This window comes from Triturus cristatus, chromosome 4_2 (genome assembly GCF_964204655.1).
Source record: "Triturus cristatus chromosome 4_2, aTriCri1.1, whole genome shotgun sequence".
NCBI classification, from domain to species: Eukaryota; Metazoa; Chordata; class Amphibia; order Caudata; family Salamandridae; genus Triturus; species Triturus cristatus.
The window spans coordinates 290,736,312-290,753,714 of NC_140586.1; the positions used below are offsets into that span (position 1 = coordinate 290,736,312).

A 17,403-nucleotide genomic window follows, 5' to 3' on the forward strand; every position below is an offset into this window, starting at 1 on the left:
CCCTTTGTTTGTTGTTTTAGTCCTTTCTGTCTGTTTATGCAAGAAGGAAATGGAATATAGTAGATTTCCTCTGTCTAAAATGTCACAATGCTCTTTGCTGCTTCATGGACTGACTCTCGACTCTGGAAATTTCCCCTAATTTTATTCTCTTTCCTACATGAGAGTATACAGCACTGCAGTGCTCTGAAAAGACAAGGTATATTGGATTCTTCTTAACGATCCAATCTTTGTATCATTCTTTTCTGCAGCTCAGTGCTTGTGCCACACAGCAAACTAGGGGCCATATTTATCAACGGGTTGCATCACTTTTGCAGCGTGTAACGGCGTGCAAGCGCGATGCAAACCTTAAGTGCAATATATCACCTTGCATGGCCCTGAGTGGCTTGATAAATCCAGAGTAAAGCAACGCAGCACAGATCACTGCGTTGCATTACTCTACCACAGGGGGTTTCCATGGATGGAGTATGGGTGCTCCCACTCGACACCCATGGATTTTGATACGTTCCAAGATTTACCCTAAGTGGTGGACCTGGGAATGCGCCAAACTGCTGCACTTCCCCTTGTGAGGCGTATCGAGGAGAAATATGTGTAGTTCTCCTCGTTTTTTCCTCTTTCTATGTGTGCTGCATTATGCAGCACACATAGAAAGAAGAAAATGCCTCTGGGGATTGTCTTTGTGCAGGAAGGAGCCACTTCCTGCACAAAAACAATCCTGCTAACAATGCAGGCATCCTTTCATCATGGTGCAAGAGTGCCTGTGTTTGCGCTAGGCAGCACATTGTGCACCAGCACTGGAAAAAAGCAGGTATGTGCTGTATTATAACAAATACAGTGCATTCCTCCCCTTTCCCTGTCACACAGCGCAGCATGGTGGCTTGCTGCGCTGCGTCACATAGTGATAAATATGCCCCCTGATGTTTTTAAATATGTGCCCAATGGGAATACGTCAGACTGAGTTCTGCCCATCCACAGCATCTAAAACCTGGCACCTTCCCATGGAAATAGTTTGCTTAACACTTCTGCTGACTTAAGATTTTACAATTGGTTCACAATTGATGCTACTATGCTTAATGAAGGATTTTTTTAATTGGTCCTCAATTTACAACAATTGCAGGAAGATGCTTGTTATCTGAAGTGCTGTAACATTGATTCTACAAGTTCCTAACGATTGCTAGAATAGGGCATCCAAACTAGGGGCCTCATTGTTGAGGTTTTGCCGTAGGGCAGTGACGCAGGCCTTCCTGCTGCGCTGCCATACAGCAAAAAAGGGCAGGAATGCGCCGTATCTATCAGATACAGCTTTTCCCCTGCACCGGTGCATAATGGGCTGCCGTGCGCCAACGCAGGCACCTTTGCACTATGGTGCAAGGGTGCCTGCTTTGCGGGGATGATTATTTTTGTGCAGGAAGGTAACCTTCCTGCGCAAAAACAACCACAAGAGGCTTTTTCCTCTTTCTATGTGTGCACACATAGAAAAAAGAACAACAAGGAGAAATAACGTTATTTCTCCTCATTGTATCTCCCTTACGCCTCCCCTGGGGAGACATACGTTTCTGGCTCTGCCTCAGAGTTACAATTTCTCGTAAATCTGAGGCAGTGTCAAAAAGCCATGGATGTTGCTGGCTACTCCCCCAGCAGCACCCATTGCATGCCCCTTTAATGCAGAAAGCTGCGTTAAAGGTAACAATATTTACGAGGCAGCATTAAGCCAAAAAAAGTGGCTTAGTGCTGCCTCGTAAATATGGAACAGGCTCCTGCGCCACTGAACGTCACAAAAAGTGACGTTCCGGCAGCACAAGGGGCCTGATAAATTAGGCCTTAGGTTGTTCCATATTTTAATGTATCTACAATGGCAAAGGATGCTCCAAAACATGTTAAAAAGGGAGAATTCCAGGAGGTTCTGCTGGAATAAGCAAAAATGACAGAAAGATGGCTGAAATGCTACAACGTAAATAGAACACCAGAAAAGGAACATATCATGCACATACTGTGGTAGGAAGATTTGCTCCGTGATGCAGCATACACCGAATGTAAGCACCCTTAAAAAGTGCATCATCTCTCCTAGTTCAAATGTGGGAGTTTTTTTCAGAAAAACTAAAAAAAATGGCCCCAATGTGCAGGAAGCTTTCTTCCTAGGCTTGGGCGCAATTGTTTTCACAGCCCTCGTCAAGCATGGTGCCTTTAGTCATGGAAAAACACTGGTGGTAGCCTTCTCGTAAACAGACCGTGGCTTACACCATTGTGGCCTGGTGGCCCATTGACAGAGGGGTCCCCAGTTCAAGGGTTTTGATGGTGAGGCCAGTTGAGGCTGTGCCATGAGAAAGCTAGCAAATCTCTACGTCTAAATGAGGTAAGGGAACCACAAGTTTACCATTGTAAGACCCCTAAGGGATGGAATACAACCATTACAAAACAGTCATTACAACACACTACCTTTACAATGCAGCTGTTACAACGCAACTGCCTTTACATTGCATGCCATTACAACGCAGTGATTACAATGCATGTCACTAGAACGCATGCCATTACAACGCATTGTAAGGTGAGTAATGGAGATTTTTTAGTTTTACGGCGGGTATGGGTTTTGGGGTACATGGGAATAGTAATTTTCACCCCTACACTATCCAACACTTTCCCTACTGTTGCACTTACTGCTGGATTAGGAATAGTAATTTTTATCCCTACACTATCCAACATTTACCCTACTGCTACACTCACTGGCGTTGGAATAGTAATTTTTACCCCTACACTACCCCACTGTTACCCTAAAAGTATTATGCATTGTAATGGTATGCGTTGTAATGGTAGTTTAAAAAAAATGTGTTGTAATGACATGCGTTTAAAATCATGCAATGAAATGGTAGTTGCGATGTAAAAAACGCGTTGTAAAGGCATGCGTTGTAATTGTTTGCATTGTAACATCATATATTCCTCAGTGATATCTCGTCTGCGTGAGATTAAGCTTTATTTTTTTCCAGGTATAGTGAAGTTCAAAGGCCAGTACTTGCACAGCCGGGACTACAAGTACCCTGAAGGATTTAAGGGGAAGCGAGTGGTAGTGATCGGCATTGGGAACTCTGGTGGAGACCTTGCTGTGGAGCTCAGCCGGACAGCAGACCAGGTGTGGTATATACAAGCACTGTGTACAGTAATGTTGGTATTGCATTATAACAGTGAATAAAAAAAATTGCCAGGCAGTCAGTCACTCAGAGTTTTTATCATTAGTAATAATTTCAATGTTTCAGAAAAAAAATAGTTGAAGCACTATTCTCCTAAAAAACTCTTCCCCCAAAAAGTGAATGATTAAATTAGTTTGGAAGCAGAGAAAATGTGCATAAAATAGGTAGTTGGGGGATAACAGGCAGTGATTCTGCCTGCTGAAATGTGGTGGTTAGTCTAGCCACATGCACATGATGTGTTCTAAGGCTCTGATGGGATATTATATGACTCATAGAGAAGAAAAACATTGGGTTTCCTAAAGGGAAAAGCTTCAGGTTTGAATTAAACCAACTGGACATGCAATTGTGGATTTCAGTGATAGCAAACTACATTTAAGGGAGCTAAAGGTCATATTTTCACCCTGCAGACAGAGAAGAGGTGTATGCAACACTTTTGGTGTCCTTCCTTATCATTAATTAACTACGTGCATTTACTATTTTATGGGCATATCATCAACGAGGCGATAAAAAATTATTTCTGCTTTTGCGTCCGTTTTCTGACTAAAAGCGGCGATAAGTTTATCGCCAAATCAGCAAGGTCATGCTATCGCGTTAAACCTTGCATTAGCGCCTGTATTCTGAACGCCCAGCTTTGCATCTCTAATGAGATGCAAAGTGGGCGTTCCTGCCCTGACATAACTGGAAAAATGTCGCTAAGCGTCATTTCTCCAATTATCAATGGGCACGCTAACCGGCAGAGCGACAAGCAAAGTAGCGATAACCTCTGTTATCGCTACTTTCCTTACGCCTGCTTCAGGACTGACTTAGCCATGATATCCTATGTAATGTGGATATCATGGCTAAGTATGCCTTGCCCTATCATCAAGCTATCGCCAAACTTTGTGAGATTATTGATGGATTTCCAGCGATAATCTCACATTTGGCAGTTAGCGCTTCGAATTTTATCACTTTTAAGAGCGGCGTTGCTAATAGTACGCTATCTCAGCGATAAAATTCCACGTTACCAGGCGATAATTATCCTAGCGCTAAGTGCGCAATTATCGCCAGTCCTTGATGATATGCCCCTTAATTATTTAAAGCAACCTGTCGATGTTTGGGGTTTCTTATTCGGTCTTTGCTCTTGGCTACTTATATTTCTCACAGATTTTTTTTCATAGACTGACTTGTCAACAAAGGTCTTTGATGCCACTGTGTATAGTGCAAAGGAGGATGCACACATATTAAAAAACATAACTGGATGCCTGTCGGAAAGTTGAAATACAAAGTAGAAAAATAACTACAAATCAGTTTCCAGGAGGTTAACCTGCTTATTGCAATAGTTATTAAGTGGCTACACTTTGCCTTTTTGCCCAAGCCTAAGATTTGTGAAACAGATAAACTTTCTCCTTTAAAAGGAAAAGGCTCACTCTCTGATTTGAATGTTTTGGTATGGGGAGCTAGCAGCATAAAAGTCTGCAGTAATATCATGTTAAAGGATAGGCAGTTACATATTACTTTGAATTTGTGAATAGTGTGTCTCCTCCATTGATTGTCTTCTGGGCCATACACAGAATCATAAATTATACTCTTTGGCAGGTTGAGAGCCGAAGTGGCATACAGAGGGCCAGTGCAAAATGCTGAATTTATCTTAGTCCTGAGAGCATGCAAATGGCGGCATCCTGGAGCCTTTGCAGTTTTTATAATAAATATTGCAGACCACCAAGATAAGCCTTGTCTACACAATGCAGCATGACAGCCATCTCACACTGCAAGTAGTCCAGGTACTGGAAATTCTGCAAACTAGTGATAGTAGAATCTTGACTTTGCAGGAGTATTAATTTGAGGCATGAGCTTGAGTAAGAAGAAGTGGGAAGGAAGTAGGAAGGATCTGAGCCCTGTTTCTACGCCTTCTACTGTCTAGTTTTATGTGGTATCCATCTCCTATGATGCAGATACCTGACAAAAGGGTACATTGAGCCGCGTCCTCTACTGCTGCTAGTTTGGTTAAGTGGCATCAATGGCGATGTAAGTCTTGTGTTAAAGTATTTGCCATGGCTGCCTTCAGCTCTCAGTCTGGCTTTGATGAAGTGTTTTGGTCTGAGAGTTTCCAAAAGACCATAGGACAGTTTAGTGTTTAAGATGGATCGTAAACTCCCCAGCCTACCAGAATAGCTCCCTCTCTGCCCACGCGGCACACGAATCGCAATATTTTTAGGCATGGGTTAGCGGCAGGATGCTAGTATGATTCACTCAGGAAATTGGCACCTTTATGCTTATGATGCCACAGGGCAAAACTGAGCTGCCTGATGATGCCGTAGACTAATATGCCAGGTCTCTGTATTCTTCCACAGGAGAATTCATTGGTGGGCAGCTTCGATCCCAAGATTTCAGAGAAGTTAGGTTATGTTCAGCAACTCCTCAAAAATAGTTAATGATTGAGTCCTCATTTGGTCTTGTATCAATACATCTCACAATAGGCTAGGAATCTAAAAAGCTTTTTTGTGCAGCCTATTGAAAATTAAAGGTTGTAGTATGTTCCTAAGACCCCCCCATTTTTTAGCAAGGGAAGTGAGAGACAGGGTTCGATGATCAGCCTAGCATCAGACAGTTTGGTCAAGTGCGTGAATTCAGGATTAGAGCTCAGGTTTTCCGGTCACACAGTGAACGTGCTGCTAACTAGACCGCGGGGTTATCTCTGCAATATGCTCTGCGGCACCTTACTGGCAGGTTGGGGTTTTAGCAACCAAAGTAATGACTCCCTGCATATATTCTTACAGTCACAGTGATCAATGTCATGAGAATTGATAGTAGAATATGTAGGATTTCTATTTAATGATAACCAACTGGTGCATTGAGTACTTTCTCTATGTAGGTGTTTAAATATCTGTATGCAAACATCCAGCAATGTGTGTTTGACACATTGAGGGGCATATCAGCAACACCCGGCGATAATTATCGCTCAGCGCTCTTAGCGTGAGGATAATTATCGCCGGGTAACGTGGATTTTTATCGCTGAGATAGCGTGCTATTAGCAACGCTTATCTCCTCAGAGATAAAAATCCTCACACTAACTGCCTAACGTGAGATTATCGCTGGAAACCCAGCGATAATCTCACGCAATGTGGCGTTAGCTTGCTGATAGGGACTCACAAACTTAGCCATGATATCCACCCTCCATAGGATATCATGGCTAAGTCAGTCCTGAAGCAGGTGTAAGGAAAGTAGCGATAACAGGGGTTATCGCTACTTTTCTTGCCGCTATGCTTCATAGCGTGGGGCTTGATGATAGGAGAAATGTCGTTTAGCGAGATTTCTCCTGTCATGTTAGGTCAGGAACGCCCACTTTACATCTCATTAGAGATGCAAAACTGGGCGTTAGGAATCCCCACGCTAAAGCAAGGTTTCACTCGTTAGCGTGGCCTTGCTAATTAGGCGATAACATTATCGCCGCTTTTCGGCCGAAAACGGCCGCAAAAGCGGCGATAATTTTTTATCGCCTGCTTGTAAATATGCCCCAAAATACTTAAACGCTCAACAAAATAAAGAAGTACCTACACATTAATGTATTTTATGTTCTACAGCAAGCCAGAAAGCTCAGAAGGGCTGCCAAGCCCACCTAGTGTGTCCATTAACTGCCAGCCTCAACAGCCCAGGCGCTGCTTCGTCGCCAGCTCGGTATTACTCTATAAGACACCCCTGTGCTTGTGTCAGGAGTAGACATATACATGTTAAGGTATGATCCTACAAGAAGAGGGCATGGTAGAAAAATCGGAGGGATGCTTTGCTGAACCTGGTAAGAGAATGCTCTGGAGCGCTTTCCAGGAGAAATAAAAGAACAAAATCAGTAATTGTGAAAGAGACAAAAATTATTTATAGCATGAGAGCAAAGACAGGGCAAGATATTAAGTAGGAAGCATTGCACTGGGCCATATAACAGAACTGGCAGACTAGCTGGACCTGGCATTCATCGTTCAGTACTTATGCATCGATACATTGGTTGTCCCTGCTGAAATTTTCCCCGTTTATCCGGGACAGGTATACCTCAGTACCAGACGTGGCTCGTGGATCGTGAACCGGGTAGGAGATTATGGTTATCCTGTGGACATGATGATCTCCAGTCGCTTCCTTGGTTTTTTCAAACGCACGCTTCCCTTATCTGTGATCAACTGGCTGGGAGAGAAGAAGCTGAATCGGAGGTTTGACCATGCCAACTTTGGCTTGAAACCACAGCATGGGTAGGTGGGACTTGAAAATATGTGTCGCGACTGCACGGGTACATGTGATACCACTGGCAATTAAACGTGATATTGTGGTTGGATAAAGGTCGGTGCAAGGAGTAGTCTTGTGCGACGCAAAGTGATTCCCCGGTGTCCTTTTCAGATGAAGAGGTTGTGAAAGTAACATTTGCTTCTCATTGTGGTGGGATAATGTCACCGAGCTCTGCCTTAGTGTACAGGTCATCCCGAGACATCAATGGATATTGCACGAAAATATTCATAGCAAATTTTCGTAGCAAACATTTTACCAATAACAGCTACCAAAGCATCACAGTCACAGCACCAACAACTTTATCAGTAGCAAAAGCTACTCCATGGACTCTTCTCCCATCTCACTCACCATTATAGTCATTCCAGACTTCATTTGGGACTTGAGACTCTTCATGGTTACTCAGTGTCTATTTCCCGCTGAAGAGACCTTGACTTTCACCTTTGCATCTGCAGCTTTCGCAACTGCTCTTGCCTCTCCTATTACAGCTTTCTTTTCTCAAACTCACTTTTCCAGTTGTTGTTTTCTCTTCTCCTCTCCGCTCTTTATCTTTCCATTCCCTGTCACCTCTCCTCTGTCAGGTTCCTCTCCCCTTCCCACTCTGCAGCTTTCCCTTAGCGCTCCCACTACTCACGTGAAGCTTTCCTTCTCCATTTCACCTCACGTTCTATGTCTCCACTTCTTACTGTCTTGCATCTCTCCTTTGTTCTTCCCATATCTCCTTCTTAATCTCTCTGCTGCTCCTTCATGTCTCCTCTTGCATGCAGAGCGTAATTTTGTCACCTCTCTGTCTACAGTTCTCTACTCTACCTCACCTCTCCTTATCCTGCTCTAAGTTTCTCATCTCTCTTCCCACAGCTCTCTTGGGGGCATATCAACAACAACCGGCAAAAATTATCGCAAAGAGCACTTAGCGCTTGGATAATTATCGCCAGCTAGCGTGAATTTTTATCGCTGAGATAGCGTGCTATTAGCAACGCTTATCTCAATAGCGATAAAAATCCTCACGCTAACAGGCTAACGTGAGATTATCGCTGGAAACCCAGCGATAATCTCACGTTACCTTGTTGATAGGGACAGGCAAACTTAGCCATGATATCCTCCTTCTATAGGATATCATGGCTAAGTCTGAAAATTAGCAGACGTAAAAAAGCAGCGTTAACCGCGGTTAGCGCTGCTTTTTTTGTCTCTAACAGGGTTAGCGACATTCTTGATAATAGGAGAAATGTCGCTTAGCGACATCTCTCCTATTATTTTACTCTGGAACGCCCCCTTTGCATCTCATTAGAGATGCAAGGGGAAGCGTAGAGTAAAAGGGTGCTAACATGCAAATTTGCGTGTTAGCACCCTGTTGTTGATAGGGCGCTAGTTTTATCTCTGCTTTTTTGGCTTTTAAAGCCAAAAAAGCAGAGATAAAGCCCTTGTTGATATGCCCCAAAGGGGCATATCAACAACAACCGGCGATAATTATCGCTCAGCACTCTTAGCGTGAGGATAATTATCGCCGGCTAGCGTGAATTTTTATCGCTGAGATAGCGTGCTATTAGCAACGCTTATCTCAATAGCGATAAAAATCTACACGCTAACAGGCTAACGTGAGATTATCGCTGGAAACCCAGCGATAATCACACGTTACCTTGTTGATAGGGACAGGCAAACTTAGCCATGATATCCTCCTTCCATAGGATATCATGGTTAAGTCTGAAAATTAGCAGACGTAAAAAAGCAGCGTTAACCGCGGTTAGCGCTGCTTTTTTTGTCTCTAACAGGGCTAGCGACATTCTTGATAATAGGAGAAATGTCGCTTAGCGTCATTTCTCCTATTATTTTACTTTGGAACGCCCCCTTTGCATCTCATTAGAGATGCAAGGGGAAGCGTAGAGTAAAAGGGTGCTAACATGCAAATTTGCGTGTTAGCACCCTGTTGTTGATAGGGCGCTAGTTTTATCTCTGCTTTTTTGGCTTTTAAAGCCAAAAAAGCAGAGATAAAGCCCTTGTTGATATGCCCCCTAGTCACTTCTCTTGAAAATCCCCCTCTTCCTCTCTGCTCTCATCCTACATCTCTCCTTTCGTCAGTGCTTAATTTGAGCCGGTGGTTTCAGGTGCTCGGCAACTGCACTTAATTGTCTACACCAGCACATATGAGAGTCTGCCACTTGGAGGCACTCTTTGTGTAATTTAGAAATGAGCAGAACTTCAGTTGTTTTTTTAATTTAATATACATAAAAAATGACTAACACTTGCCACCCAAGCCATTCTTATAGCTTTGGGGGCCTGAAATAGTCTGAATTGGCACACCTGTAGGAGTGTGATGGTTAGTAGTTGTGTAGGTACTGTCGCTGGCAGCACTGGCAGTGGCAATGGGGGGTGGAGGCTGTAGTGGCCTCTTGACGAAGGACCTGAACATTATTTGTTTACAAATTAAGCACTGCCTTCATCCGTCTTTTTATTTTTTTATTGTGGCTATTCCTCCTACTCTGCACCTTGCTATTCAAGCTACATCTTCCACCATCTCTTGTTTACTTCATGCTCTCCCTTGTACCTGGAACTGTGTGGACGGCACGCAGTGCCAGGGACAAGGCCTTTCCCTTTTCACGTTTGATTTAATTGGCAAACTTTTCCACAGATCTCATCTCCAGTGTTCACAGTCCATCAGACTTTTCCTTGTGTGCACATGGTTACTCTCAAGAGCTGAGAGCCAGGTCCCCAGAGTAAGCACCCACATCCTAAAGAGGGGGTTAGTACTATCTCCTTGAGCCCCCAAACCCACTTCTCTCCACCACCATTACTAATGGGCTCACCTTTTGTTGGTTCTGGTCTAACTTGTACAAGGTTCCTGATCATAGGCACCCTGGAGGGGGCAGACATTACTTCCTCTAGGCAGATTTTTTCTTTTTGTCTTCAGGAGTCTGAGATAATCAGATACTCCTATGGTATTCCAATTGAAGCCCATGTTAGATGTGAAGGACATCTAACCTGAGCTTCAATTGGAATTCCATAGGGCATATTATCAAGCCCATTATCGCCGTTTTAGCGGCAGTTTTCTGCCGCTAAAGCGGCGACAATTTTATTGCCTGTCTTGATAATATACCCCCAGGTTTTTTGTAGGCCGTTATAAAACCTCCTAAAGAGGCAGATTCAGCTTGCGCTCGAGTTGGGCTTCCTACAGAGGTGCGCTTCACTGTTAAGGTCCAGCCACTTGAAGTGATGCAATAAAATATGGGATCTGATAGAGAGACTATGGGGCATATCAGCAACGAGGCGATATAAAATTATCGCCGCTTTTGCGTCCGTTTTTGGGTGAAAAGCAGCAATAATTTGATTGCCTAATTAGCAAGGTCACGCTATCGCGTGAAACCTTGCATTAGCGCCCAGATTCTTAACGCCCAGCTTTGCATCTCTAATGAGATGCAAAGTGGGCGTTCCTGACCTGACATGACTTGAGAAATGTCGCTAAGCGACATTTCTCCTATGATCAAGCCCCACGCTATGAAGCATAGCGGCAAGAAAAGTAGCGATAACCCCTGTTATCGCTACTTTCCTTACGCCTGCTTCAGGACTGACTTAGCCATGATATCCTATGGAACGTGGATAAGTATGTGAGGCCTTATCATCAAGCTGATGCCAAACTTCGTGAGATTATCGCTGGGTTTCCAGCGATAATCTCACGTTTGGCAGTTAGCGCTAGGATTTTTATCGCTTTTAAGATAAGCGTTGCTAAGCCGGCGATAATTATCCTAGCGCTAAGTGCGCTTAGCGATAATTATCACCGGTTGTTGCTGATATGCCCCTATGTTAAGAGCAAAGGGATCTGCTTTTACGCTATATAAACTTAGGGGCATATTAACAAGGAACAGGGAAAATTAACACTAAGGGCGCTTAGCGTTAATTTTTTTAACGCCGCTATCGCTGGATAATATCGCCTGGTTATCGCGTTATTAACAACGCTAACCGCCTAGGCGATATAAAATCCAGTGATAGCGGCATTTTGGGAGGTTATTGCTGGTAATGCAGCGATAAAACTACAAGGATAGGGATATCCTTGTTGATAGCCCATGGTGGATTTAGCCATGTAATCCACCTCCCATTGGATTACATGGCTAAATCTGAAAATTAGCAGACGTAAAAAAGCAGCGTTAACCGTGGTTAGCGCTGCTTTTTTTGTCTCTAACAGGGTTAGCGTGAAGCTTGATAATAGGAGTAATGTCGCTTAGCGACATTTCTCCTATTATTTTGCTCTGGAACGCCCACTTTGCATCTCATTAGAGATGCAAAGGGAAGAGTAGTGCAAAAAGGTGCTAACATGCGATTTTGCATGTTAGCACCCTGTTGTTGATAGGGCGATATTTTTATCTCCGCTTCTTTGGCTTTTAAAGCCAAGAAAGCGGAGATAAAGCCCTTGTTATATGCCCCTAACTTATTTGGGGGCATATCAACAACAACCGGCGATTATTATCTCTAAGCACACTTAGCGCTAGGATAATTATCGCCGGCAAGCGTGAATTTTTATCGCTGAGATAGCGTGCTATTAGCAACGCTTATCTCATTAGCGATAAAAATCCTCACGCTAACAGGCTAACGTGAGATTATCGCTGGAAAGCCAGCGATAATCTCACGTTACCTTGTTGATAGGAACAGGCAAACTTAGCCATGATATCCTCCTTCCCTAGGATATCATGGCTAAGTCAGAAAAATACCAGACGTAAAAAAGCAGCGTTAACCGCGGTTAGCGCTGCTTTTTTTGTCTCTAACAGGGTTAGCGACATTCTTGATAATAGGAGAAATGTCGCTTAGCGACATTTCTCCTATTATTTTACTCTGGAACGCCCCCTTTGCATCTCATTAGAGATGCAAGGGGAAGCGAAGAGTAAAAGGGTGCTAACATGCAAATTTGCATGTTAGCACCCTGTTGTTGATAGGGTGCTAGTTTTATCTCTGCTTTTTTGGCTTTTAAAGCCAATAAAGCAGAGATAAAGCCCTTGTTGATATGCCCCTTGATTTACTCAGATGCTGCCTTTTGAAGATCTCTGAAGGCCAACTGGAGAGGGTTGATGATATGCCCTGTTCAAAGCAGCGAGAAAAGTCAATGCACAATATGATCAAATTTCGCTAGGTCCAAAATGAGCAGAGACAACTCATTTTGGGGTATTTTTAAGTTATACAGTACATTGGATGCATAGACCACCTGTCAAACTTTGTAGCACTCTAGTCGCTGTCAGTGTCAAATACATTTGACTGCCAGCTGAAAGTCTTCCCATGCATTGAAGGGTTGGAGTCAATAAACTGTGTGATGACGAAACAGACCTTGCATCCTGCATCAAAAAGACTGGCCAGATGTGCCGATCTCTCACATTATGAGGGACCACTTTCAACCCTCATAAGATTTTTAAACTATTGTTAAATAGAAGCATGTTATTGGGATGATAATACTTTTTGTACTTCATCACAGTTAAGAAAGGGATATTCATTAAAGTGTATTTTGTTGCCTTGTAATGGTGCACCTTAACACAGTAACTAGTTGAAGCTATTAATGTTTGGCTGACATAGAAGTCAAATGGCTTTTGTTGATGCTACATGTGCTGCAGAAGATGTAAGAATTTATTTTGAATCCTATTAGGTTTTTGAACCAGCACCCCATGGTGAACGACGACTTGCCAAACCGCATAATTTCCGGCACAGTGCTGGTAAAACCCAATGTCCGGGAGTTCACTGAAACGGCAGCCATCTTTGAAGACGGCACAGTGGAGGAGAATATTGATGTGATCATTTTCGCCACAGGATATAATTTTGCTTTTCCCTTTTTTGACAATTCTGTCCTTAACGTCAGAAAAAACCAGGTCTCCCTTTACAAATATGTCTTCCCTCCTCACCTAGAGATGCCAACCGTGGCCGTCATCGGCTTAATCCAGCCTCTCGGTGCCATCATGCCCATCTCTGAGCTCCAGGCTCGCTGGGCCACAAGGGTATTCAAAGGTAAGTTCAAGGAAACTATTACATTTTCATTTCGTACCATGCTGAAGGTACCTGACTGACCATTGGTTAAATTGGGTGGTTCAAGTGTCTTCACAGTGCTTAATTTGTAAAAGTATAAGTGCCCGGGCCATTATCAGGAGGCCACCACAGTTTGCACCACACATTGCCACTGTACTTACGCAGCTACTAACCATCACACTGCTACAAGTGTGACAATTCAGACTGTCTGAGGCCTCCAAAGCTATAAGAATGGCTTGGGTGGCAGGTATTAGTTGTTTTCAATATATATTGAATAAATTAACAACAGTTTTTTCTGCTCATCTTAAAATTGCAAAAACAGCACCACCGTGTGTCAGCTGTCATAAGTGCAGATTCTGGCAATTAAGTGCAGGTGCCGCAAATAAGTGCTGGTGACAAACACCGGAAATTACTGGCTCAAATTAAGCATAGTCATACCAAACTGTCTGGGCCAACCTTTTTTTAGGTGAATTTAAATCTGAGTGGGTCCACAGAGGAGGATGCCAGAAAGGCCACTGTTAAACTATCCAATATCTGTCATCCTTCAAATGTGTGGCTATCAAGTTCATCATTCTAAAGCCCTCAGCAAGACTTACTAAGTGTCATTGGGCAAAGACACACATTTCCTATTCTGTGGTCTTTCCTTTTGATAACTATTGGGGCTGAGGCTTTAAAAGAGTTAAGTTACTTGGATGGAACATTCCACAAGATAAGCTACTAGCAGTGGCCAACCTGGCGTTTAGTCATGGTTAAATGTCCAATGTTTATACGGAGGGTAGGATTTAGTCGATATTAACACATGCTGAACAAATAACAGTAGAGCAAAGGCAGCAGACCCTGAAGACTGCACTTCACCTGTTTTCCAAAAATGTAGTTCAACACAAGTGTATATCAATGTGTGCACACGCTACGGGCACCTGCTGCCAAGGTGCATACCCCAAAACAGGTTACAAATGACAATGTAGAGCGTAGAGGTGCACCACAACAATAACCCAGACAAGGAAGTCATTCTTGTCTTTATTTTATTTTCTTTAAAAAGCATCACATATATGCAGTGAAGACAGCCAACACGTTTCGTCCATAACAATGGACTTCTTCAGGGCAAATGTACTCCCAGAAGGTAATCAGCCAATTCGAGGCATCAAGTACGGATTCAAACGAGAACCCCCATGTTAATATGCTTCATCAATGATTTTGTTTCGTGTAACGCAAATAGTATCTATCCTTCTTGTCATGATAGACTAGAATTACATCCTTGATTAGGTTATTGTTGTAGTGCACCTCTATGCCCCACATTGTCACATGCTGTACAAGTTCCACTTTCGATCCAATTACTATATTCCAATGTGAGTAACCTAAGCTGAGAAAAACACTGTATAATAACAAGAATTACGATATCCTTTTGACAAAGACCAATATCAAACAAAGCACTACCTGGCTAGAAATCAGTAGCACTGCTTGGCTAGGAATCATTGGCACTATCAACATTGGCACCCTGGGGTACATGGCTGGTACAACAGCCATAATAGTGCCAAGTGGCACAACCACAGAGGACTCTCTATACCAATACTATTGTCACACACTGAATCAAACCTTGTTTTTTTCTATGCCAATACCATGTTTAAGTAGAAAAGAGTAAAATGGGGATGTATTTAAAATACTTCTTCATGCTTCATGAGCCAAAGTGTTATGGTTTTGTCCTTACACTCAGGTAATAAAATTACTCTTTTACTACTCGTTTTCTGTCTCATGAAACTGTGGCGGACTACACCCAGTGCCGGATGACCAAATAGGCAAAGTAGGCACCGGCCTTAAAGTACATAAACCATAGACATCAGTTTCATATACCAGTTTGTCTCTTAAAAGCTCATCTTCAGGCAGCTGTCAGTTTGTATAAAAATCCAGTGCATTGGGTATTGGGAGATAATTTATGAGATAATATAAAATAAAACTGAAGGTAGTTCTATTGTCTATATCCAGAAATCTTCTCAGGGTATTGCTGTACACAGCTTTAGATTGGGAATGTGTGACTATGGCCAGGGCCTTGAAGAAACTGATGTGTGCTACACCTGCTTTCTGGTGTCACCAAACTGCTGTGGCTGGAGGAATCTGAAGTAATGGGGGGAATTAAATGTAAAATGTGTATTTGGGGTTCACACTCCAGGACCTTTGTATTACAGAGATACGCAGGGATGTGAGGTGCTGCAGAACGTTGATGGCTTCAGTCCAGTTTTCCTACACTGTCGTTGTACCTCCCTCTTTCAATGCTTACTTATTTTTGCAAGCTAGGTCTCCATGAGATGTAAACTTGAACTGTATTTTCAAAGGATACCGGGGGATCCCTCATCGGCCCAGCTGCATTGTAGAGCATGATAACACGAGGCAGCCCTGCTTCATGTAACATCTGCCACTTGCGGTGTCTGTGAGCACAAAGTGTACACGGCAGGAGAGCTGTGGGTGTATGTTTATGTGTTCTCCAGCAGTCCTGCTGATCTCGAGAGTAGCACAGCACCTCCGCAGTGCACTCAGTCTATGCCACTTGGCACAGTGCTGTAGTTCTTGCTATAATCTGCACTGTACAGACCCTGGGCCTTATTTAAGGCATGGAGGCAGGCCATCGCCTGTCAGTGCAGTGCAGGTCATACCTCCTTCACACTGGCTGGACTCCCACCCATCATATGTAGAGATCAGGCCCGCGGTGATCTCTGTGCCTTCACAGGAGCTACCGCCTCTGTGGCACATGTGCAGACACAGAGGGGCAAATTTGTAGAAACTGGCGGAGCGCTGTGTTACGCTAAAATTTGTAACGCCGCGCTCCGAGTGCTCCGACAGTTTCAAAATGCAGGGATGCGCCGTATATCACAAGAATGCGGCACATGCCTGCGTTTCCCCTAGAGCTAAAGAAGCTGCCTAGCGCTAGCGCAGGCACCCTTGTGCCATGTTGCAAGGGTGCCTGCGCTGCAGGGGTGATTGTTTATGTCCAGAAAGGGACACCTTCCTGCACATAAACAATCATTACAGGCGGTTTGCTGTTTCTATGTGTGCTGCAGAATGCACATGGAATGGGCATCGCCTGCCTAAGACCAGGTATTCCGTGGCAATATTTTTGGCTCTGCCCCATACATTGTAAATATAGGGCAGTGTCAAAAAGCAATGGGTGTTGCGGAGGAAACGCCCACTGCAGCACCCATTGCATGCCCCTTTCACGCTCAGTTCTGCGTGAATAGCAGCATTATTTACAAGGTGGCATTAAGCCACGTTAAGTGGCTTAACGCCATCTTGCAAATAAGGCGAAGGACTTAACGCCACCAGAACTCCTCATAAATATGCCCCACAAAGGGATATATTTACAAGGGGATAGCACTACCAGAATGCCACTTTTAGCGATGTTCTGGTGGAGATATGCCCTTCCCCATAGTGACAAAGCGGCGTTAAGTCACTGTTTGTTGCTTAACGCCACCTTGTAAATATGCCCCTTTACACACATCACTTAGCATGAAGGGGCGTGCAATGGGTGTTGCTGTGGGCATTCCGCCACACCACCCATTGCTTTTTAATAGTGCCCCAGATTTACAAGGATGTGCAAATCTGAGGCTGCGACAAAAACAAACGGCATGCAAGAGCAGGTGTTAGAATGGCAAAACTAGTAGATATACTTTTAACTCTCCTCGTTTTTGCTTTTTTTATGTGTGCCTCATTCTGCAGCACACATAGGAAGAGCAAAACGCCATTAATGATTGTTTATGTGCATGAATGTGTCCCTTACACTCATTAAATAATGACAATTTGCTACTTCTATGTGTCCTGCGTTCTGAAGGACACATAGAAGTAACAAATCGCCATTGTGGATTGTTTATGTGCAGGAAGAGACACCTTCCTGCACATGAACAATCATTCTCTGCAATGCAGGCACCCTTGCACTATAGTGCAAGCGTCCCTGCGTTAACAGCTAATTTTAGTGGCAGCACTAGGGAGAACACAGGGGTGC

General features: G+C 43.6%; 1 protein-coding gene across 4 annotated transcripts in view; it reads left to right on the forward strand.

Moving 5' to 3' along the window:
* The window catches only part of LOC146833672 (flavin-containing monooxygenase 5-like), a 186,106-nt gene that overhangs the window by 165,078 nt on the left and 3,625 nt on the right, over window positions 1-17,403 (forward strand). For all 4 annotated transcript variants that reach the window (XM_085601557.1, XM_085601561.1, XM_085601558.1 and 1 more), the window contains exons 6-8: window positions 2,979-3,121; window positions 7,194-7,393; window positions 13,042-13,397. In XM_085601557.1, coding sequence (XP_085457683.1) covers window positions 2,979-3,121; window positions 7,194-7,393; window positions 13,042-13,397 — 699 coding nt within the window. The remainder of the gene's footprint in view (window positions 1-2,978; window positions 3,122-7,193; window positions 7,394-13,041; window positions 13,398-17,403) is intronic.